We start from the raw sequence: 24,850 nt of genomic DNA on the forward strand, positions 1-24,850 counted from the left end.
CGATTGAGAAAAACTGTAACTGATAAGTTAACATAGCTCACTTAGTGCGCATAACTTGCTGTTGCTGTCAGAGCTTTCGCTCCAGGCTGTGATACGCATAATCTGATTGGTTGTTGTGGATGTAGGCGGAGCTTAAATCTAGCTTGTTTAATATAGAGCAGGGCAAAGCTGAACTCAGAAAGAAACTGAAGGCTTTAGGAAAGTGACCGAAGGGCTGATGTAGGGTTCTCAGAGAGGAGAACAGAACAGTGAGAGCTGTTTTTAGTGTTTTTCACAGAGGACGAGTAGAGACCAAAGACAAAACACCTCTCCAAAATGCTTTGCCATGTAACTCGACCGGATTCGGTGGTAATGGAGATTGAAGTGGACGCGAAGGCAAACGGAGAAGACTGTCTGAACAAGGTAAGATAAAGCTTGGAAATCTCAATGTGAAACAAATGGGAATTTTTGTTACGATATGAAATGCGCACACTGATGCTTTATTCCATATAGAAATAGAAACGAACAACCAACAACAAAAATACCTGTAGTGAACAACAAATGAATGAGTTGATGTGAGACACAATAGAAACTTAATGTTGTTTATCTCTTTGGTTGCATGTTTATTTGGGTAAAAGTGTGAGATCGTATTTTGCACGTTAATATATATATATATATATATATGTATGTGTGTGTGTGTATGTATGTATTTTTTAGTTGTCACATTCATAGTTTGCCCATACATCAATCAGTCTAATAATCACATATTATGGTACATGTGTACATACAAATATCTAAACAAAGAAACTAAGTTGCCGTGATTATTAACGGACACAAGTGTTCTAATTTAAACTTATTATAGTTGATTATTATAGCGAAAACGATTGAGTTAGAGCTACTCTAAACAAAAGCGTGCTCTTTGCATGTGTGATCTGATGCATGCTCGAGGTTACTAAAGTTCATTTGCTGCAGCGCAGAGGTGTCTCGTGCATTGAACTTTTTAAACATAAATTAATAAAGTGAGAGATTTGACACCTTAATATAACTTTTTTTTTTTAGAGACATTTAAAGATGTGTGATCTTAAAAATTAATGCTCTACAAAAGAGAACCTAATCAAACGTTTTAGTCTGATCGCAATTTGGAAAACAAAGAAATCACATTTGCGCGAGGTGACATTTGTGTACACAGAATGCTTCCGGAACGTGGCTTTAATCGGATTTATGAATTATTCCGTTTCTCTCAGCGTGTCATTGCAGTCTATCTTCATTAACTTTGCGGAGTACTTTCTATCCATACAACAGTGCACTAATAGCTTAATTTGTTAGCTTGTTACTTGTTTTGTTACAGTAAACTGCAGCATTTTACCAATGAAACTTCCAGATGAACAATACATGCTTGCACTACAAAATTTCTGTTAAAAATAAAAAATGTAATTTAGTGTGGCTTGAAGGAACCGTTTACCCCCATATGAAAACTTGTCATGTTTACTCCACTTCATGTCATTCCAAACCTGCATTACTTACTTCAGTGGACGTATGGACTACTTTTATAATGCGTTTTGCACTATTTTGACAACCGCTAGTAATTATTTTTTTTTTTTTGTGCTTTAATTATAAATGTTGCTTTTTTTCGATGCAGCCTTCAAAATATCTCCTGTGTTACACCGAAGAAAACAAAATCATATGGGTTGGGTGTGATCAACGATGATTCAAGGTTCTTTCGCTGAAAACATGTCTTAAGAGATGTTAAACTTAAAGGGATAGTTCACCCAAAAATACAAATTGTCTCCATTTACTCACCCTCATGCCATCCCAGATGTGTATGACTTCCTTTCTTCTGCTGAACACAAATGAAGATTTTTAGAAAAATATCTCCACTCTGTAGGTCCATACAATGCAAGTGAATGGTGGCCAGAACTTTTATGGTGCCTTTATGTGATTTTTGGAGCTTCAGAGTAATTCATAAGACTTCAGTGGTTAAATCCATGTCTTCAGAAGAGATATGATAGGTGTGGGTGAGAAACGGATCAGTATTTAAGTCCTTTCTTACTGTAAATCTCCACTTTCATATTTTACATCCACTTTATAGTAAAAAAAAAAGGACTTAAATCTTTGGGTAAACTGGCCCTTTAAGTTGTTTTACAAGGATGTTTAGATAACTATATGCTAATGCTTTAGAATAGGATTGGTTGCCAGGTATGCAAATAGAGTTCTGGAATACTCTTTGCTGCCTAATCTTGCCTAGTGATGTTAAATATAATCCTCTCTTTCCCGAAAGGTATGTCAGAAGTTGGGAATCATAGAAATTGATTACTTCGGGCTGCAGTTTTCTGGCAGCAAGGGAGAGAACCTGTGGCTGAACCTGAGGAACAGAATCTCTCAGCAGATGGACAATCTCACACCCTGCAGACTACGACTCCGAGTGAAGTTCTTCGTGGAGCCTCATCTTATTTTGCAGGAACAGACGAGGTATATAAACACGCATGCGTATAAGCAACATGCACATTACAATGATCAAAATGGGCATTGTTTGAGGAAGCTGTGAGAATGAACATTTCAGCATAATTTGTGGGTAGACACTTTTTTTTTTTTTTTTTTTTTTAAAACATCCGTTCCAGTACCGTGTGAAAAAAGAGTTTGAAGATGAACAACCAGAAGAAAGAAAACTTATTTCTCTTGTGTCTAATGTGAATTCCATGCCTGACTCTAGCTGTATCTTGTTTTTGGAGCATGCCTGTGTTAAGATATAACTGCAAAAATCTAGGGCATGTTACATATTAAAAATTCATTTCACAATGCTGGTTTTAGAAGCGTTTTTTTCAGATACACATCAACTACGGTCATGTGTCTTGGGCAGGGCGAAAGAGAGGCTACTTTGCACAGTAGCCTGTAAAGTTTTTTGTTTTGTTTTTTTTCCCAGTACAGTGAATTGCCCTGTAGTAACCCTGCTCCCTGTGGGTTACTGTAGGTCGTTGTGCTGTGAGCGGTAGCAGGAAATATGATTCCCCCCCCAGCTCACAGACTCATACCCACAGAGACTGAGCTGGCAGTGTCACCTACCCTTGTGCTCTTTTATTGAAAATGATGTGTGCTTGTTTTTTTTGTTTTTTTTAACTAGGGACTTTTTGTGAGGCCGTGTTCCGGCTTCAACACAACTTTGACATTTTGACTTTATCTGTGACATAATGACTCGTTCCTGCACTGTAGCAGCCAACTCCCTAAAGAGTCTGAGTATAATTTTACTGGGTAGTTACAATGCTTGTCATGTAAATGAACTCTGCTTTCTGTCAAGATGTCAGTCCCAGAAATGTTTGTGTCTGACAAAGAGGCAGAAACAAGTGTTAACCAGCGTTTTTCCACTCTTTCTTTGATGTTATAAATAGGTTCTCCCATGAACTGCACATACATAGTTCATTAGCATCAGATTGTGTGTGGCTTTGCTTTCCAGTGGAGTAAGTTTACCTGCAGCTTACTCTGATACATCACAGTTCATTCTCAAAATGATACTAGATTGATCCACAAAAATCCATGATTGGAATTTTATATAGGCAAAGATTCTTGCCCCTATGCTATTGCCGAAAAATTTAGTTTTGGAAACCAATCATGATTCCCTGACTCAAAGCAATTGTGTAATTTTAAGGTTCCCACCCCTAGAGTGAACTCTCTGCGCCACTGGTATCTGCTGGGTGCCATTATTTAATATTCGCCCCATTTTGAAGTCCGACGTTCCGTGCACTCAAAGCTCAGCTGGTTTCTTTTCATTAAACTAAAACCGGTTTGTTTGCCAGCTCCTGCAGGCATTCCCACAGCCATGTGCCCTCTCGGCAGAATGACTCTGGCAGAGTAGCATGTGGTGTACGCTTGCTTCCGTTTCCTGGTTCCTGGACAGTGTCCTTTTTGTGAGGCTTTGTGCTTCAGAAGCCAATTTTTTTTGCATTTAGAGGATGATTGCTTGGTCTTCTGGTGACCTGATGGAGATTAGCGGGGTTCACTGACAGATGGTGGGCGGGCTGGATTGAAGGATGTTGGGGGGGGCTTGGACTGCTAATTAAAAGTTACACGTGTTGCGCTTCATTTTGGAGGACTTCTTGATGCAGGGTGGAGGGACGTGAACCCCCCCCCCCCCCCCCGAAACACCACATTAAAGATCATTAAAGCTGTTATGGCACCCTGGTTGGGTTTCCAATTGGCAATGAAAACAGCTTGCAGTGTGTGAAAGCTGACGTGTTGGGTGAATTTGAGATGGCAAGGATTGAGACTGTTTCTTAGCTGACATCAATATGAGAGCAAAGCTTTGATCAGCTTTTTGATTCAGTGTTTAATAGAGGAAGCATGTTAACGTTGTATGAAAATGAACACTGCTAGATTAATTGTAGATACATATTTAGATCCCACTGTCTATATTTTTAGTAATCCATTTGTTCCTATCATGTCTAACAGTTCAATAATGAAGTAGGTTGACTACAGCACAGTTTCAGTCACATTCCAGTTATGATATTGTGATGCATCATGATTAATTGAATCATGACATATGTATTGCGATATGAGCGAATATGTTGTGATGAGACATGACCTCGCCTTATTAAAAAAGAGCTTTCAAAGTATACTCTTTTGAACGTGAGGTCATACGGACACGTTCGAGCACACTATAGCTGCTTTGTGAACTCTTTAGTACAGTCAGTCTCAAACACTCAATCGGCCATGTGCGTAACTTTCTTGATTATTAGATGTCTGCCGGGAATTTCTGAGTGTAACACAGATTGCTGTTCCATTAAAACAGCCCTTTGTTCACCCTCTGGCACTGTTGTCGACTGTTTGTGTGTGAGCGTGTGTGTGCACATGCATGCATTATGCACCCCTGCCTCCAGCCACCAGGGTCATGTTTTCTAACCTTCTTTGTGCAATGACCTCTGTCCTACTTTGACACTGTGTGCCAGTATGCATCGCATTGACCGCGAGTGAGCTCTGGCATGTATTCACTACATGCTCATACAAACACAGCCTGCAGCCACATAGTTTTCCCTACAGAAAATGTAAGTAGAATCATGCATAAACATCAGGTCTGTCTCTGTGTTCACATTGTGGACACTTTTGCTCTGTTTTGTTAGCTCTGGAAAAGAGTCAACGTCTTGCAGCCTTTGGGGAAACTAGAGTCCCCATAACTGTTCCAGAGGACCAAACGCTCTGATTTACAACTGAAAGAGAGTGCAGTAGTGTATGCACATGTGCATCAGGAAAATACTGTGCCAAGCATGAGAGGGGCTGATTGGACAGTGATCTGTCACTGTCAAAATGTATTGTGACAATATATAACTTTTAAAGTCAAAGAGCCTTCACAACCCATTTTACTTTCGTAATGTGATGCATTTCCAAGTGAAACGTGATATTCCGTGCAACAAAAAAAAAAAAAAAGGATGGCGAAATTATTGGATTATAAAAAGTGTGTGTGTTGCTCACAAGAACAGAACCAGGTGCTTTGAGGGGAGGGGTTTTAAAATAAGAGGACTTGGTAACATCAGCCAAAAACTAAAGTTATTTCATAGTCAAAAATTATTACGTTTTAATCCAATATAATGAAGAGACTATGTCGGTAATGTGGAAACAAGAGAGGGCCGAGCACGGAGCCTTGTTGCATTCAGCTCCTCTCCAGGGCTGGAACCTTATTCAGGCTTTCACACTCTCTCCAGTTCCTTTCTATCTCTGTCCACTCTTATGTAAGATGCACTAAACTGTGCACAGTCCTCGGAATACCGGCAAGCTGCTTATGTAAGACCTGGAGCGGGCTGAATGAAAAACTAGCTTCTGTAGTCCATTATTATGACAGTCCCTCATGTTCATTAGACTAAGTGCATCTTCCAAAAATAGATCCTTATACTTCCTCAGTGCAGAGTGCTGGTGGATGATTGCCAGACATATTTAGAAATATTTACTAGTATGGAAAAGGCACCCTGCAGAAATGGTTGCGTTTACAGTCCCTGGACATCCACATTTTCTGTTTTTAATTTCAGGTTGGATAAAATCCTTAAACGAGGCATAGTTTAAGGATAACCGCCAGCCTTGAGGGCTTAATCCTGCTTGGAGCATTACTCGATCCTTTGAGGATCAGGGCAGCCCCACCCCTCCTCTTCACCACAAACACTCACCCTCTTGCTCTCACCATGTGTTAAAAAAATTCCCACTTCCTAAACGCCTCTTAATCTGCCCTGCTCTATTTTCACTTTGACTGCTTTCTAAAACACTGTCTTGCAGGCCTGCACGCAACCTTGGATTCCGATACAAACGCAGCTTCATGTGATATAGCGAATGCATAATAGCCTTTTTTTTTAGGGCGTGAAAAGAGCCGTGTCGGTTTGAAATTAAGCGTGAATGCAGCGAATTGGAATTTTGAAAGCACAACTGGACTAGCCTCTCTGAAATTCTCATTTGTCTGTTAAATTGTGTTTCAGCAAAATGTTCTTAACTTTAAGTTGCATCACAGACTATCACAAACCCTTGAGTCAACGAATTTCTGAAATGTAGAATGGCAGGGCAAGAGTCGTTTATATCCATGAGGAAAATGCTACCTCATTGGTCAGAGAAACTATAACCCAATCCTAACCCTTCCCCTAAACCCAGTTGTAACAAATCAGGTAGTGCTTTACTGATAAGTATAAATGCCCTGCTGAGAAAAAAGAAAAACACCTAAAACTAGCCTAAGCTGGTCTTAGCTGGTCGACCAGCATGGTCCGGTTAGACAGTTGGCTGGATTTAGACTAGTTTTGAACACCTTTTAGTTGTTCAGACCAGCTAGCCTCCCAGCTAAACCAGTTGAGCACCAGCTTGGTGCCGTTAGAGGCACAGTACACTTTAAATAAAAGACTCTTTAAAACATTAATCGGTCCACAGATTTAACAGCAGGCTCTCAGGAAGGGGAGCAAATAATGCTAAAAATATTAAATTGTGCGCACATACTCTGACCCTGGCTTCTTGGTTCCTCTTCAAAAACATGAAAACATCTACACTGTTCTCATACGTGCTGCAACCACTGGTTTTTTTACGCCTCCAAATATGCAAAACACGCCTCCATGATCTCATGGCTTATGTTCACAGTCATGGCCCTGGGTGTTGTCATCAGGAACTGGAACTCGGGTGTTATTCAGGGTCAACATGAATCTAAACAGACAACTGCCGAAACAAACCTCGCCACTCTCACCCCACGTCCAATCCCAGCAAACAGGTCACCAGCAATCCCTGTAAGCTCCTGATTACCTCCTTAACACAGGACATCTCTTGAAAACCCTGAGGACAGTGACTTACAAGACCCTTCCTAAGCTGTGCGTATCATACACAAAGAACACGGTATGTGCTGGAGCCGTGGCCTAGCGGTTGCTGCAAATGCTTTGAAACTTTTGCTGAAAACATGAATTCGAATCCAGCTCTCTTCATTTACAGGAGATGAAATTTCCCCTCTCTCTTTCCCATCATTTCCTTTTATTCTCTCTATTCTCATCTCTATTCTCCCCAAATATGGAGGCCCAAAGGCCAAAATGGGGGGAAAATTACCATCACCAATGCAAAGGTGAATGTGTGCTGTTCCAAAAGCCAGAAATATCTATTTCTGACTAAATTTTGAACCAATTACATAATTACTAAACTGCTTCCTTTGCACCAAACACATGTATATTGCTAAATAAATGTGGTGATATTAGGTTAAATTTACATGTTTGCATAACAGGATTAAATTTCACATGCTTCGCTGTCATGTTCAAATGTTTGATACTCGTTGGCTGCTTTTCTTTCACTATCTGATCCAACTCATCCATTTAAAAAAAAAAAAAAATCTTGATTACATTTGTAGTTGTGTAAGGAAATGTGTATTTCACTCTCTACTAGAGCGGTTTGTGTCTTGCTGAGTTACTACATTCAGGGCTCCAGACTGCAAATGCGACCAAAAATAATTGATTGCGACAATAATTTAAAATCTAGTCGCCATTGGCGACAGTCGGGTTGTGTATGTTCATATGCGGTTTTGTCAGATATCACCTTGTGAGTTATTGAATATATTTTTAGAGCGCGCACAAGTGTGTCTCGCGCCACTTTTCACCCATCTGTTTCTGACGAGCTTGCTGCACCACACGCAACAACAACACCCAGCGCACGAGAGTCGTGACCAAATGACTATTTTGAACCGGATCTTTTTCATGAATCACCTGAAAAGAACTGAAGGTTTGAACTCAGGAGCTCAGGTTAGCAGTTTGAATCAGATTCACTTTCTCAGCCGTCAGTGAGCTTAGAGTGACATTTCAAAATAAGAGTCCCTTGTGTATTTCGGGCTTCTTTATAATTAAAAGTCTCGTATTGTGTACCACTTTTCTTCTGGTAATTAGTGATTGGGTTTGGAGTAGCACAATAAACAGCATCTGGGATTTCATTCAGTTTGCACTCTTGTAGTCTCTGTTTCTGGGGCCATCCGGTAACAGTAAAGAAAGAGTAAGGCAATATTTTAAAACTATAATAATTTTTGTGTGTGTGTGATGATCAAGCTTTTGACACTTGGGACAATTGAGGGACTTGTACACAACTATTACACAAGGTGCAAACATTCATTGATGCTCAAGAAGACAACACACTACTATATGCAAACAATACTTTATGTAAATATCTGTAATGTAGATTCTGAAGAGCAGTACTAAATAATAATAAAAAAAAGATCTTATCTCTTTTATTTGTATAAATTATGAAAGGGGTGTGGACATTGAGACAAAAGGAAATGCAAACTTATCTTCTCAACTAAATATACTGTTTATTAAACCTTTAGTGAATGGGTTATCAGCAGACTTCCTTTTCTTTGGTTTTCTATCTTGTTTCTGAACAGCAATCTAAATCTAAACTAAAAACAGCCATTTGGCTCCTAAGTTATATTTTTAGTCTGGAGCCCTGTACATTGCTGAGGATGACATGCGCTCCAAAGACGTCAGAACCAGTTTAACCACCCATGTGGATGAACTATAGTAACCTCCACCTTTCTTGAGTGTGTATCATTCAGGTATGAGGTTGTGTTGTCAATTAAATTTTGTGGGTATTTTATTTTTCGCCCACATTGATTGCTGTTTGCGGAACACTTGCTTTACCAGAGGCATTTACTCAAAACATATTTTTGTTTGAATACCGGTTGTTGGTTGAATACTTCTCTAAATTTGGATTTCAAGTTTGGACGAGTGATTAACACTGTTTTATCGAGGAAGTGTTTACCTGTGATGCACGGAATGATGGCAGGGTTTACTATAGTTTGTTGACTGCAAGTAACCCCCGCTGCATGGCTCAGAGCAATGTTATTTGACTAACTCTGAAACCACATTGTTTTAAAGGGCGCCTGAAAAGAATGAAAGTCCTGTTCGGATTGGCCTCGTTGTTGTAGTCTCTGGGCAGAAGCTTCTCGTTTCATTTCAGAGGAATGTTTTGTTCTTTTGGGGGCCAGATGTTTGGGGGTCTGGCACAGTGACTCAAAAATAGTGGCCAGAATCCTGTAAGGTTAAGCAGAGAGAGAGAGAGGGAACGTAGACTAATCACTAGACTAAATTGTTGTTTTTTTTTGTTGTTTTTTGTTTTTTTAGTTGAACAGCATTTTATATAACATTTGTATTATATTTTCTATTTAAATGTAATTTTATATTAATTAAATTCAATTTTATAAAAACAATTTCAAAATCTAGAATTTCGAGAACTTAATCTTCCAACAATTAACTTCAAAGCTTAAAACCATTTATTTATTTGTGTGTGTGTGTGTGTGTGTGTGTGCGCGAGCGCACAGGAGTATTTCCTTTTTTATATATAAATAAATAAATACTTTTTTTTTATATAGCTAATTCAAGTGTATTTATATAATGTATAATTTTATTTAATTTATTTTTAATAATTTTTGTCATTAGTTTTATTAAAGTGTTTATTTTTGGTTAAGTAGACCGAGAACTAAAGTTAACTAAACTGCCTTTTAATATATTTTTTTGTATCGTGTGTGTGTGTGTGTGTGTGTGTGTGTGTGTGTGTGTGTGTGTGTGTGTGTGTGTGTGTGTGTGTGTGTGTGTGTGTGTGTGTGTGTGTGTATATATGTATATATGTATATATGTATGTATGTATGTATGTATGTATATATGTATATACATATACATTTTTTATTTTATACAAATCATTTTATTTATTTTGGTTAGTTTTTGTCCAGAATCCAAAGATTAACTGGATAGAGTCTTGCAACATTTTCTCAGTTTAAGTTGGTCTTCAACATTGGTTACTCAAAAATGTAAAATGTTCTGTAGCTTTCGCTAAAAAAACGTATTTAAATACTGCCCATGTCCAGCCTTTTATATTTAAGCCCATTTAATGTCTGACAAACCAACCACCAGCTATTTTTGATGTGAAATTCTGCTTGGCTTCTGTTTGAAACCAAAAATTGGGCTGATAAAAAGACTGACGATTTGCTAAACTGAATAATTTGATAAACTTTAGATGATTCTATAAACTTTCCCTCAAGCTCTCTTTCATCTCACACAGTGACCCATTTCTTGTCAGTTAAATGATGCAGGCATTTCTAATTGAATTCTTCCAGTTACATAATCTAGTGCTAAGAAATTTAGCTGCAAATTGAAGATTTGTTTCTTTTTGTGGGGATGTGATAGTGTATTTTTATTCTGAAATCATATGCTTTGTGAAAAGCAAAGGAGAGTTTGTAAATTCTAGGTTAGTGCAGGATGGTCAAAGCAAGGGGCTAAATATATACTGTATGCATTCAATTATTTTATTTTCATTTTATTAGTTTGTCTGTAATTGCCCTAGTTTCACTTTGAAGTAATTGAGTATTCGTTGAGGTGTGGCCAAACTTTTCGGTTAAAAACCTCCATGATCTGAAAGTAAACGCAATAAAATGGGGTGTGGAAATTTTTTTTCTAGGCAGTGTATGTACATGCACGCATGCAGAGCTGAATGGAAAAATGGACTCTGTTTTGTGCTCCCCTATTGTTTAAGGCCCCTGGCAGATGTTGTCATTGCTGATAAAGGTTATGGATAAGCTTAATGATGTCTGTTTAAACTCTAACATGAAAGCCCCAGGCCTCAATCCCTTCTTGTTGAAAGGACCAATAGGATTCAACAGGTGGAGGCTCTTTAGATAGAGGGTAAGAGAGAGTTGGGCGACACCTGTTCCCTCCAGACCCCCTTTAACCCCACTAATCTGATCTGATAGTATAAAGATACCAGACTTGACAACAGCCAGATGCTTTTTGTTTTCTCACAGACAAGAGCTTTGTGGTTGACATATTGCAATACCAGGTGCCTTGTTTGATGTACACGAGCATCTGTAACAATTGAAAACGTTTAATTAGTAAAACAGATGGTTTACTTATAGTTACAACTACAAAACATTAGGCTAATGAACTATATTACTTGGTGGTTTATTGTGATTTGTTGTTATTAGTGGTCGATCAAAATGGGTCTTTAACTGCAGACCTTTATTATATCTTTTCATAAGATGTATCATCTGTTTTATTTCAGTTGTATGTTCACACCAGCTTAATAGACCTGCATACAGTGTAAGCTGTTGAAGAGCACATAGTGTGCCAGGGTTTGTTGGTGGTGACTAACTGCATCAGCACAGTTGCGTGTTTCTAAGATTAGCAGTGTAAAAAGCTTGACTGAACCGGCACTGCATGTTTCATCCTAGACAACTGTGTTTGACCGCTAGTAACCTTTCCATGCCCTCCTCCCCCCTGTCCCCTATAAGCTGCCTTTGTTTTACCTGCCAGGTAATTCATCACATGAGTGTGATGTCACCAGGGAAGTGCCTCGTCAGGCCGGGCGAGACTCCCTTTGTCAAACTGCAGGTCTTGTTTATTTGTCTAGCCTATGAATCCACCTCCATCTTTTACTCCAACAATTCTTTTAATGGACTCTTTTTCATCCAAACGCAATGTTTATCAGTAGGGGGTTTTGTCGGCAACATTGTGCGAACTGATACGCTGGTGTTTGTTTTTCATAAAGATCCATCGCCTGCGTGCAGGAATATATCCCAGCTTGTTTTCAGAGTTCCCATGCTCCTCTGTTGGCCGTTGGGGAAAGAGGCATGCTGGGGGAAAACATCAGTCCTGTTTGGTCTAAACTTAATCTCAGGGGACATGCTTAATTTGACATTTGTGAAGTTGCACATAAGGGTATGGGGACACAAGTGCTTGGGGTCAGATTTATGTAATCGAACTTAAGTTGGTTTTAACTTTTACACTGCAGGAAGAATAGAGAGCAGTAAGGAAGTTTAGACAGTATATCACCCGTCAAGCTGTTTGACAGGTTTGTAAAGAAAACCACTGGAGCAGATGAGCAGCTGATACAGCTTGTGACGTGTGCATGTGTATTTTGATATAGCTTGTTTTCCCCTGAATTGAACTATAATGCAAACACCTAAACGCACAACATTTATTTTTTTCATTTGTTTTATTGAAATTGTTGTCTTGGTTAGTTTTGGTTTTTTAATTTTTTGTTTTTCTTTACATTTTATGGTTCGTTTGGTTTTTTGTTTACATTTGTGTTTTATTGTTTGTTTTTGTTTTAGTATTTTTATTTTGTTCTGGGTTTTTATTTATTTATTTATTTTTTATTATTACATTTTGGTTTTGCCGTTCTTTGTTTTTGTTTCCATTTATTTTTTTGGTAGCCATTTTTATTTACCTTTTGGGTTTATAGTTTTGTTTTCTCCAGATTTTCAGGTCTCTCTCAAGATCTTTGAAAGGGGGATAGAGGGAAAGGAGGCGGCGAGAACCAGCTTGACAACTTAAATAATAGTTTAATGTACAATTTAACCAAAAACACACAAACATAACCACACACAGGGCAGCTGCCTGTAATTCTCTCTCGAAATGTCGTCCCCGGCCGCCTTTATCCCTCGCGCGCCCCATCAGGCTGATTGGGGACCGGGCGTGCGTCATTCCAGCCTGGCCCCGCCCTCCTCGGCTCTACAATCTTCTAATCAGCATTTAGTGACTGTTGAACCAGGAAATAACTTCATCTGCAAAATACAGGCTCATTCAGTCATTACAATGGAATCTGTCTACAGTATTCTTCATTTGCCACAGAGCAGGAAGTAGTCAGACTCTTAAAATGTGAAAAACAAACATTCCCAGAGAGAGAGAGAGAGAGAGAGAGAGTTAATTAATAAAGATAAATAAATCAATGAAAACCTGTGGGGGGGGGACCCTGGTTTATGTGACTTTAATGTCAAGGTTTAACCCTGACACCTCCCCATTCATTGATCAAAGGACAAATACTGACAATCCCACAGACAGCTAAAAAGAGACTTGTCCTCACAAAAACTCATTAGCACTTCTGAATTACAGCTATAGGTATTTCTGTCAGCTTATGTTAGTACTTGTCAGCTGTGTGTAGCGAGTGCGACGTTCATGTTTTTTGGGAGGATGCAGGCTTATTTTGCAATACGCTGGCGGGGTTGTGCATTAGGGACTGTATAGCCGCTAGGGTCGTTTCACTGCCAGATAAGAGACACAGGTCAATGAGACAGGAGTGAAAGTCAAACAGCTTCACACATACATGCAAGAACACACAGGAGTTAAAAGTTTTCAGGTTTGTTTTTAAAGTGAAAGTGACCATCAGTTATTTCAATTGATTGTTAGGCAGTTCTAGTTTGTGCTTTTCCTCTTTAATACTGTGTTTGTGTTGTCGTCGTATGGTATCGTTTTATGGCTCATATACAGTAGATGGTTGGTTCTTCAAAGATAAAATTTTTACAGTTTTTTTATTTTTGGTTAAGTGAAGGTTACATTTTAAAATTTTATTTCTAAGTTAGTTAGATGGAACAAATGTGAGAGCATGTGAAAGGCATGTGTTTGTAATCCAAGTTCCCTGTCACTTGCTCCAGTCTGCACGCACGCTCACTTTCCTGTCGCACCACCTGTCGAATTCTTCCTTCCATGTGTCGCCCTCACATTCCACATTATGACCAGTCACCTGCCTCTGTCAATTACTTACACTCTTTCACTTTCTTTGTCTCTCTTCTGTTCTGCAGACACCTGTTTTTTATGCATGTGAAAGAGGATCTTCATCGTGGACATCTGCGGATGTGCTCTGAACAAGCCGAAGAGCTCAGCGCCCTTCTCGCCCAGGCAGAGTTTGGTGACTACAACCAGAACACAGCCAAGTATTGGTACACTGAATTGTGTGGCCAAGAGCCCAACCAAGCAACCATCAACAGGTGAGCCTACATGCCAGTCACATTTATCTCTCAGACTTTCAACTTTGTGTTTTTATGACAGATTTAAGATCCTATAATGCATTCAGGTCGCCCAAGTTATAAATCGATAAAGAAATTACTCCACATCAGATGACCTTAATGTTTGTCTAGCCATTTGCACTTTTGTATTTAGTCAGATATTGGTCTATAATTAAATATGTAAATAGTCATATAGTGGATGAAAAAAGCAAGCCTAACATGCATGTAAACATGCCTTTATATGAACACAAATGAAATCATTGTGTACAGAAATGGAAGTAAAACCTACAGCTTCTGTTAAAATAAAATTGCAGATCCTATAAACTGCAACCTAAAAGAAGCTAACCGAGTCCTTACTTTCCACAGTATTTCTTATAATTCACACTAGTGGCAAAAGGGGTGTAATTTCACCCTCAATTACTTGGTCTACTCTTCAATAGAGAGCTAACAGCTGACTATATCCTTAACTCTGAGTATGAGCAATAGTAAGGCTTGTCTTAGCAAACATTGCTAATTATTATTATTATTTTTTTTTCTCTCTTCACAACTGATTTTAAATGGGTTGCAGATATTTAGTTTACACACAAGAGTCTCAAAGTATGTTTAAGACTACCTTGATAAACTTGGAAACTGAACAATAAGACACTTAACGAGGATATGCATTTTACCACTAAGCTTTGCAAATAAATGGATTGTATGTTTGTGCTTCTGCAGAGGACACATTCATATATTGACTTCTTTAAGACATGCATGAACTGTAACATTTCTAATCTGTATGCAAACACATCTAATCCAGGGGTGTGCACGTGTAAACAAACTTAGCTTGTTTTGGTTAGATAATGGACGGCCTAATCAAATGCAATCATAGTGAGTTAAACAAACCTGTCTGCAGTGATTAATCATCATATTTTAACTTGCTTTAAAATCAAAGACTCCGCAAGACTGAAGTATAGAAGGAAAAAAACAGGAGCTTTGTAAATGGCAACACTTAGAGATTGACTTTGTTGGTGGCTGACATGCTAGATATTAATGTTAGATACAACTATTAATTAATTGACAAATTATCGGTGAAAATATCTGTAGTAATTCCACTTTTGTTTTTTGTTTTTTATTTATCTGTCAATTAGGTATTGGCTGCGGTTATATCATGCCCCCCTACTTTCTACATTTAACTCCACTTCTCCCCCTCTTTTCATTTGATCAGTCTTTCAGCCTCTGTGCCTGTCATCTTCATCCCAGGCTCAAAGTGTCTCTGTTGTTTTTTGGCAGTATCATAGCCAAGCACAAGGCCCTGGAGGGTCTGAGTCAGGGCTCTGTGGAGTACCAGGCCCTGCAGCTGGTTGCATCACTGGATCACTATGGAGTAGAGTGGCACTGGGTGCGGGACGCAGAGGGACAGAGGTTGGCGATCGGAGTGGGGCCAGAGGGTATCGCTATTTGCCGAGAAGACTTCACCTTGGTTAACAGGTTAGAAAACAGTGTGATGACAACCTTAATGTGCTGATTATGTAAAAAGAACAGTCACGAAGCCAAAAGCACAATCAAATCTCATAGTACATGACACTGTCATAAATATTATATTATATAGTACAGGGTACACAAAGGCTTTGTTCAGACTGCACCCAAATACGATATGATTTTAAATCAGATCTTTTTTTAACTGATTGTCCACACTCTCATTTTGCAAGTGAAAAACTAGCTAGTGTAAAACCGAGCACATTTCCTAAAATCCGATTTTTAATTCAATTTCAAAATACATGTGGATGTGGTTTGAATTGAGTTTGTAAAAATAATTCATGTTGTTTAGAACAGTGTTTCAGAACCTTTTTTGCCATCAGTACTCCCAAAGTGCCATCAGTAAGGCTGAAGTACCCTTTCATCGACACAAAACCAAAAATATGTACTAAAGACTATAATTTAACATTATCATTTAAAATTTATTATTTTTAATGATAATAATTAATTATATTTCGGGTATTTTTTTAGTTATGTATATTTTGCTTACAAATTAAAGTTTCTCTGAGCTAATGCTGTTAATTATACAGGGTTAGTAACTTGTTAGTTCTAACTTGGTACATTACGAAATATTAATTTTACCAAATTTTATTTTAGCATTAGTTTTTCATAATTTTGGTCAAATGAGCTCTTTTAAAATGTACAAATTCCATGTATTCTATCAATATAATATCTTGAAATTGAATATATTATATTGCATAAATATGTTTTATTGGGTTTATTGTTTACGTGCATAATTTGAACTAATTACAAGTATTAAGATTGATACAAGATAGAACAAGAGCTACTGTTTCTTTAAGACTACCAGCAGTTCTGCCAGTGAGCGCATATTAACGAGAGAGTATGCACACTTTCTTTAGCGCATCCCTGCCATGTTTGATTAAAATTAATGTTTCTTTTTTGTTTTTGATCAACAAACTTTAAAGAACAGAAAGGGTATGAAAGAGACATTATTCAGTAACAAACGGATTGCGTGGATCTTGTCTTTGGACACATTACACAGGATGTCAAACCAAACTTTTACTCTTAACATGCAGTGAAAAGGACTTCGCATAGAGTAAAAGATCGATATCGGGGTCAAATAAAGATCTTGATTAATTGGAAAATCAATATTTTTACCCTTCCCTAATTTTTTTATTTTAAGCCATTCATGTGATTTTTTTTTTTTTTTTTTTTTAAGATTTATTTTTTTTATTAGGTTCAACGTAGCAAAATCTAGTTCTATTTGCATACCCCCTAGAACCTACTTGCGTACCCCTGGTTGGGAATTACTGGTTTAGAGGATAAATGGTTTAATAAATTTGAGTCCTGATACCCCAAATCGAATATTGGGTACCTGTTTTAGCAAAGCCAAAGAGCAGCACTGCAAAAAAAAAAAAAAAAAAAATCTATCTATTTGGGCTGTCACTGCCTTTGCATAATATCTCATTGTCCCTTTATTGCAGGATATCTTATCCCATAATACAAATTGCCACACAATCAGGGAAAAGTGTGTACTTAACAGTCACCAAGGAAACCAGTGACAGTGTGGTCCTGCTGTTCAAGTTGATCAGTAATCGGGCAGCCAGTGGACTGTACCGGTCGATCACAGAGACGCATGCCTTTTACAGGTGAGATGAATTAAAACAGGCACATTCAGAGGTGGAACCATCATTAAAACCCTTGAGTGAGCAAAATGATGCATCATTACATTTATTAAATGGTTCTTAGTTGTTATTTGTTCCACCTTAACATTCCTTTAGGCAGGAGTTGTCACTTATTCACCAGTCTCACCACTACAAGCCTTGTGCACAGGACTGTTACTTTAAACTCTATTCTAAAACCTTGTGAGCTGCCTACCTTAGGCTGCATTTTAATCATAGGCACACTCTTGACTTGATGGCTGTTCCAAAAGATTGGCTGCAGCATTATGCTGCCCTATACCTCATTTTGCCAAATTCTAGGCAGCATAGCTTGTCTTTCATAGAGAAGGCAATACCTGAATGCAGATTTATGAATATGTTCATCCATAATGGCAGACGATTCACAAGAATTACAGAATATACAAATATAATTAAATATACTTGATTGAATACTGAATGTTCAATAAAAATGGTGTGTTATGGTATTTTATGCTTATTTAAATTCTGCGTTGTTAGATTAGTAACATGCTAATACCAGTGTTCATCCAAAATGGTGGACATTGTTGGGGCGGGTCAAAGCGGGTCGCTCCAAACAAACGCAGGGCTACAGAGACACTGTATTTACAGTCTTCAAGAAAATGTACCTATGAATGGCTTACTTATAGTTGTCTCTGCGAATCTGGGATAGAAGTATTTTAACACTGGAAAAAGTTACATCAGCTTTAATATACTGAACATTTTCAAACAGTTTTGGAACAGTGTCTATCCTGGTTTAGCTTATCTGTTAGCCTCCTGACATAGTCTGAACCACTCAAAAAATCTAATTATAGACATTATCACAGACAAGTATTCTCTTTTTGCCCTAGTTATTGTTGGTAAAACTCTCTTGTTGAAGTGTTGTTTCTTAGTAGAAACCAACTGTGTCAGCAGTTTGAATTGTTATATTGTAAGCTGAGAAAGCATGAGTTTTGTCCTTGTTTGGTTGTTTAGAAAAGTACCGGATTATACGCTTGTTTTGGACTTTCTCTGTACATGGTACACTTAGTAGGAAGAGCACCTTACGCTGTTAAGATGTTACAAAGTAACCAAGAACAAAATATCTGTACCAAAAATCTAAGAATTAAAGGAATATTCTGGGTTCAATACAAGTTGAGCTCAGTTTACAGCATTTGTGGCATAATGTTGATTTAACACACAAAATTTCACAGTAAGGCACTTAAAATGGAAGTGAATGAGATCTGTCCATAAACCCTAAAATACAGTTTCAGAAGTATAGCTTTACACAGGTAAGGTTAGTAGTTTATGTATTGTTGCTGTACTTTTGAAACCGTATTTTAGTGTTTATAAATTAGCCATTCACTACATTTTAAGTCTCTTACTGTAACTGCTTTCAGTTATGAAGTCAAAATTATTTTGTTGTAATCAACGTTATGCCACAAATGCTGTTAACTGAGCATAACTTTTGAACACAGAATATTCCTTTTAAATTCTAAAGAATTTGTGTGAAAAAGCAGATGGGTACCAGTGATCGAATTTGCACTGTAGCAACACGTTCCCATTAATCAACCTAGACCGGAGTGACAGCGTTACATAACCCTCGTCATAAAATGGCATGCTTGACTCTGTTGCCTTTCACCTATTTAATGTGTTGGTGTGTACATTCATGGTGCTGTTAACATCATACTTCAGTCCTGGATAAAAGCTTCAATTGCCCAGTCATTGGAGAACCCAGTCATCTAGTGCTCTTGAACTTCTAGCAAATGGTGCCATCTTTTCATTTCCACAACAACAGCACCTGTGGCCCATATGTATAATGGATCATGGATCACTTGAGCTGTTTTGTGTCTGTCACTGAGCAGATAATTTGCTAACGTGTAATGCGCTAACCGGTAATGTTGTTTCTTTTCCACAGATGTGACACGGTGACCAATGCAGTCATGATGCAATATAGCCGAGATTTCAAGGGTCATCTGGCTTCACTCTTCCTTAATGAGAATATCAACCTGGGCAAGAAGTACGTATTCGACATCCGCCGCACCTCCAAGGAAGTTTACGACTATGCCAGGCGTGCGCTCTACAATGCTGGTATCGTGGACATGATGTCGAGGCCAGGCGAGCGCACCCCTTCATCGCGCTCGCCCTCACATGACCAGGAGGGGGTGCTGGACTGCGGGGGCTGCCAGCAGAGCCGCCTGCTGCAGGAGAAGCTGCAGAAACTGCGGGAGGCACTGCTGTGTATGCTGTGCTGCGAAGAGGAGATTGACGCCGCGTTTTGCCCCTGCGGTCACATGGTCTGCTGCCAAAACTGTGCTGCACAGCTGCAGGTAAGGGAACATTCATGTCAAAGGGACGTTTTGCTCTGCAACTGTGTACAATATAACTTTTGTATCAATGGCGTAGAGATCTGCACAGGCCTTAAGTTGAAGCACGATTCTAGAGAACAAGTGACTCGAACGGTATCGTCAAATTTTAAGTCAGAACCCGAAATCGCTCACTGTCCATTATGATTTCTTCTCCAAGCAAGTAAATTTGTTGCAATATGCTGTATTTTATTCAAGCATCACAGGCAACATTCGTAACCGTATAGTAACGGTAAACATCCACATTTCTAATTGGGCACGGCGGCCCCTCAGCACACCAGAGCAAAAGCAAAAAACATTGGCTTACCCTTTATCAAATGCTGGAACTTTTCTGGGTGAAGAACAATGTGGAATCATGTGTAACAGTCACATGAAGTCCTCTTTGTGACCTAAACAACTTAAGGACATTGGATCTTGGTGACACCTGTGCTAAAAAAACTAATCGCAGCTCAACAAATGAAACCTAAAGCAGGTGTCTCAAGTTTATAAAAATAAGTTCTTTTTAACTTGACACTGTGTCTAATAAATGCAGTCATACTGTGTGAGACATTTATTCACCAATGCATTGCGATTAGGCCTGTCGTGATTATTACATAATCGTCTGATCGCGGTTATTGTGCCCTTTAAATTCCAATCACATTTTACTGTCCAAATAAGGGAATTAACTGTGCATTTCAGTGTCTCATTCAATTGAACTCCAACCACATCATGGACTCTGAGGAGAGCGTAAACATTAACCACTTCTGAACCAGGCTTCAAGCACTCCTGCGAAAATATAAACGAGGATTTTAGTAAACGTGTCATGTAATGTCAAATGTTATTTGTTGTTGTGTGTTCATTCAGTGACCAGAAGAGCCCTGTGTCACTCCTGAGATGTTAGAATGAAGAAACGCAGAATCTCAAAGGTCTTTCTTCATGTAAAATAAGGGTTCGTGGGTTTAATCGGAGAGCCTTAAAATAACGTGTGAAAGTGTAGAAATCTGGACAGAAATATTTTACTATTGCATACTTTAATATAGGGTTTCTCAAACTTTTGCCCACTGCAACCCACTTTTTTCGAATGCTAGTCATCCATGACCCATCATGGGGGGTGAGGGGGTGGTTAATAGGTACTTAATTGATGTATATATTTTTATATGCTTATTATAGTGGTCTTACATTTACAGCCCATTATTTGTAGCTTGAGTAATTTCATGAATACACAAACATTTTAGTCATTAAACACTATGTAGAAAACGTTAATGCAACACTTGAGGCAGCCGCTCTGAAATGATGTCCAAATGCTGTGAAATTGGGGAAAGGGCGACTCGTAGTGAAGCAGATAAGCTTGCTGTTGTCAGTCTATTCTGGGTTGTCCTTGCGTACACATTTTGCTGTCTACGAAGTAAAAGGAGTTTCTGAATTGCCTACTATACATGTTTTCTTTTTACAAAAGGATGTATTTTTTTCCAGAGATTGATTGCATTGAGAATAGCACGGTAAGGCATAGAGCTAGCGCATGCAATGCTACAAAAAGAGCGATTCGTAGCATTGATGGATTATTGTGATTGGACAGCTAATAATTGACGTCAGAGAACTGCAGCCTCTTACTTGCGGTCATTTACATAAACCTGGAGAGATTAACGATTCAACAAGTCACTGCTGCCCCAAATATTGCACATGTATAGTTTGTCATTAAACACACTATGTAGAAAACAGGTTTATTTGTTTATTTATTTTTACTCCTGTTCAGACACTTGATGATGCCGCTCTGAAATGATGTCCAGATGTGGTGAAAAATAATTTGTGTGGATGTGGCTGAGGTTATGATACTTGTTTGTTTTATTTCCAGTACTGAATCAGAGCAGAATATTTATACTGAATTTAGCAAGTCGCCAAAGACTTGCTCAGTATGCTGTTGCTAAGATGCAACGAGAATTGTTTTGCAATCGCATCATGACTTTCTATATCTACCGTGGTTTTTTTTTTTTTCTATTCATACATAGTTTACGTAACAATGCTAAATGCCAAAGTGACTATGCCCCCGCTTTATATCATTATATGAGGGCAATATAACAATATTCCTGGCATTTGTAATTAAGCAACTGACCCATTTCAATTTGTTTACCAAGTTAAATGTGTTTTCTTTGCAGTCATGTCCAGTGTGTCGGTCAGAGGTGGAACACGTCCAGCATGTCTACTTGCCTACATGCACCAGTTTGCTCAACCTGACCATCACTGGTGGCAATAGCCCCGAACCCATCCACCGTGGAATGGCCGCCCACACCTGCACTACCAACGAATACTCCACCAGTGAGAAGATCTACCAAAACTAAGCTTGCCTTCCATGGGACTTTTATTTAATTTGACTTGGTTGCCGACTAAGTGTCCACACATCATTATGGTTGAGTCAATGAGAAATGTTGTTTTTGGAACCATTGACGGACCCTAGTCTTTAATATTTGTGTGTCATGTGACTTTTTTAATTAATTATATCAGTTGATCTGATAAATATTTGTTTCTACTTTTTTTTATTTTTTTTTATTTACTTTTCAGTACTCCATAGCATGCTGCAAACATTTGCCTCATAACCTGCACAAATCTGTTTTAAGTGACAAGGAATTATATTGTTTAGATGGTAGCTTTTGTTTTCCTAATTTAATTGAGTTTTACATTTGTGCTTTTTTAATATGCAATATCCACTTTTCAGTATGTTCCTTTTGCAGGGGATTTGAGTGAGTTTTTTTTTTTTTTAGGTCTTCGTGGTTTCCATGCCAATGACAAGGTATTTATGATGAGGGGCGCCAACCCTCGCAGCACTTTGAGCAGAGAGGATGTTGTCCAACTAGTGATCCTCCGTTTACATGTTGATTCACTGCTTCTATAACCAACACTCCAAACCCTGAATGGGCGTTAGTGGATTGTGTTGCTTTCTAAAGCTTTTATTTCACTATTATGGTCAACATGTGATTTGCTTTGAATTTAAAGGGTACTGAATTATCATATCAGTACAATGCTAACCTTAAGAGATTTTAACTTTTTTTTTTTTGTATGGAATTTATCTGTAGGAAAGTAAAAATAAGACTTATCGCCACTGTCACTTTACTAAGGAGTTTCCTAAGTGTTTTGTTCCTAGGGGTTTGCCTTAATGTAGCAGCAACACCGTGTGTTTGACATGCATTCTTTCTTTGCACAGACTATTATTGAAAAATGAAGAGAACTATTTTCTTTACTGCCGACACGATATCGAACCGGCACAGCAGGGGATGTTTTTTTTCTTCAATTTGTACATGTAGGATTTGTTTCTGTTTGTTTGAAGCAAAAACTATGCGCTGTAAATAGAGAAATAACTCGAACTTTTATATTTCTTTGAATGAGCGGTATTAATAAAGCTGGGTTTTTTTTAACCTGCCTTGCTTTTGTGTTTTAGTTGTGTGCATGATCATGTTATTGTATAACTGTCCTAGTTACCTGCTTTTTGTTAAAATGAGAAGGTGTCAATTTATTGGTGACAAATTTACTCCAGTTTATTATAAACCCAAAGTAAAAAAACAAACAGGTCAGTAGATGACCTTTGGCACTGCGAGACCATACTTGGGCTGTGCTCAGTGTGAAATACTACGTGCTGTGTACTGCACAGCTTATGCTATACGTTTATTTTAATACATGGCGAGGCAGTTTTGTTTAAAATGTTAATATCTGAAGACTTTTGTCAGCCAAATCTAAGTCAGTGTGGTATAATCAACATACAAGTCATTTTGATGTCATTTGACAAGAAAACCATAAATCAGGAAATGATCTCACAGAGGACCCCTAGAACCCCATGACTGTGTGTTCCATTCAGAATTGATCATTCCTATTCCCTTTTGAAGACTTTACTATCCACGGTGAGAGCTTTGGAGGGCTTAAAGGGATGGTTCACCCAAAAATAAAAATTAAATAATTTACTCATTCATCGCAGATGTGTATGATTTTCTTTCTTCTGCAGAACAAAATTAAGATTTATAGAAGAATATTTCAGCTCTGTAGGTCCATACAATACAAGTGAATGGATGCCAAAATAGTGAAGATCCAAAAAGCACATAAATGCAGCATAAAAGTAATCCATACGACGCAAGTGGTTAAACTTGCATCTTCAGAGGCGATAGGTGTGGGTGAGAAACAGAACAATATTTAAGTCCTTTTGTACTATAAATTCTCCTCACTGCCCAGTAGGTGGCGATATGCACAAAGAACACAAAAACAAAAGTAGAAAGTGAAAGTGGTTAATTTTATTATTTAAATGATTTAACCACTAGGCATATGGATTACAATTTATGACATACAGTAGCAAGATTAGTTCAGGGTGTCAAATGATAAAACACCAAGAAGAATGTCACAAATGTATGACTTAAATAATGGTTGTGATGTTAAATGTTCATTCAGTGTTCGGAAAAGATTTAATTACTTTTTTACTTTTACGTTTATATTAATTAAAAGCATCAAATCAAAACTTTTGTTGAAAATGAAAGGAAAATATGTGTGAAACAGAATACAAATATTTCATTTTTAAGAACTTGATGCATGCATTTTAATCTAGATTTTTAAAAGATAAGTCATCTTCACATATTTATTTCCTTTATGAATCTGAGGATAAGCTAATATGCAGTAAGATGTGTCACTGAACAAATATACTGTAAATAGCACGTGTCTATAGCAGCTTGTTCATGAAGGCCACAGTAGATCTCCCTTTGTTTACCATACTTCTGCTTTTGGGGCAAACAGCTTTGACCCACATGACATCCTGTATGTAGGCTGCCATGCCAAGTCACATCCTATGTCTTTCATATTAAATTAAGTGAGGTTGCTGCAAAACAACCATATAATGACTAGCCTACTTAGAGAAAATGTAACTTTGAAAGTTATGGTCGTGTGCTTTACCTCTTTAAATTGTGCGTCTACTTGCAATGGACCCTTTTAGGGTTGCCACCCGTCCCGTATGATACGGTATCGCCCCGTATTTAAAGATAAAATGATGCAATACGTGACGCGATTTGTCCCCTATTTAAGCTGGTCAGATGGCGTCACGGTGAAATCGTTCCAGATCGCCAATTTAACACTGATATAAGTTGGAAAATTTGCCTAGGGTGCGTAAGGGATCGTCTGAAAAG

General features: G+C 38.2%; 1 protein-coding gene and 1 long non-coding RNA gene across 2 annotated transcripts in view; one reads left to right on the top strand and one right to left on the bottom strand.

Annotated features, from left to right (window-relative positions):
• Positions 1 to 162: 162 nt before the first annotated feature.
• On the top strand, positions 163 to 23,647 carry LOC127425580 (E3 ubiquitin-protein ligase MYLIP-A). Its single transcript, XM_051671715.1, has 7 exons — positions 163 to 402; positions 2,258 to 2,448; positions 14,021 to 14,206; positions 15,494 to 15,691; positions 17,185 to 17,349; positions 19,274 to 19,685; positions 21,854 to 23,647. Exons 1-7 carry the CDS (start codon positions 316 to 318, stop codon positions 22,034 to 22,036), a joined length of 1,422 nt encoding a protein of 473 aa, XP_051527675.1. The 5' UTR covers positions 163 to 315; the 3' UTR covers positions 22,037 to 23,647.
• LOC127425588 (uncharacterized) overlaps positions 11,541 to 24,850 on the bottom strand; it is a 53,522-nt gene continuing 40,212 nt past the window's right edge. The window contains exon 3 of the long non-coding RNA XR_007894638.1: positions 11,541 to 13,006. This is a non-coding gene — a long non-coding RNA (uncharacterized LOC127425588). The remainder of the gene's footprint in view (positions 13,007 to 24,850) is intronic.

This window comes from Myxocyprinus asiaticus, chromosome 34 (assembly GCF_019703515.2).
Source record: "Myxocyprinus asiaticus isolate MX2 ecotype Aquarium Trade chromosome 34, UBuf_Myxa_2, whole genome shotgun sequence".
In the NCBI taxonomy this organism is placed as follows: domain Eukaryota; kingdom Metazoa; phylum Chordata; class Actinopteri; order Cypriniformes; family Catostomidae; genus Myxocyprinus; species Myxocyprinus asiaticus.

Coding starts and splice junctions, on each gene's coding strand:
- LOC127425580 (XM_051671715.1), top strand. CDS start 316: ATGCTTTGCCATGTAACTCGACCGGATTCGGTGGTAATGGAGATTGAA. Junction 2,449..14,020: donor ATTTTGCAGGAACAGACGAG/GTATATAAACAC, acceptor TCTGTTCTGCAG/ACACCTGTTTTTTATGCATG. Junction 17,350..19,273: donor GAGACGCATGCCTTTTACAG/GTGAGATGAATT, acceptor TCTTTTCCACAG/ATGTGACACGGTGACCAATG.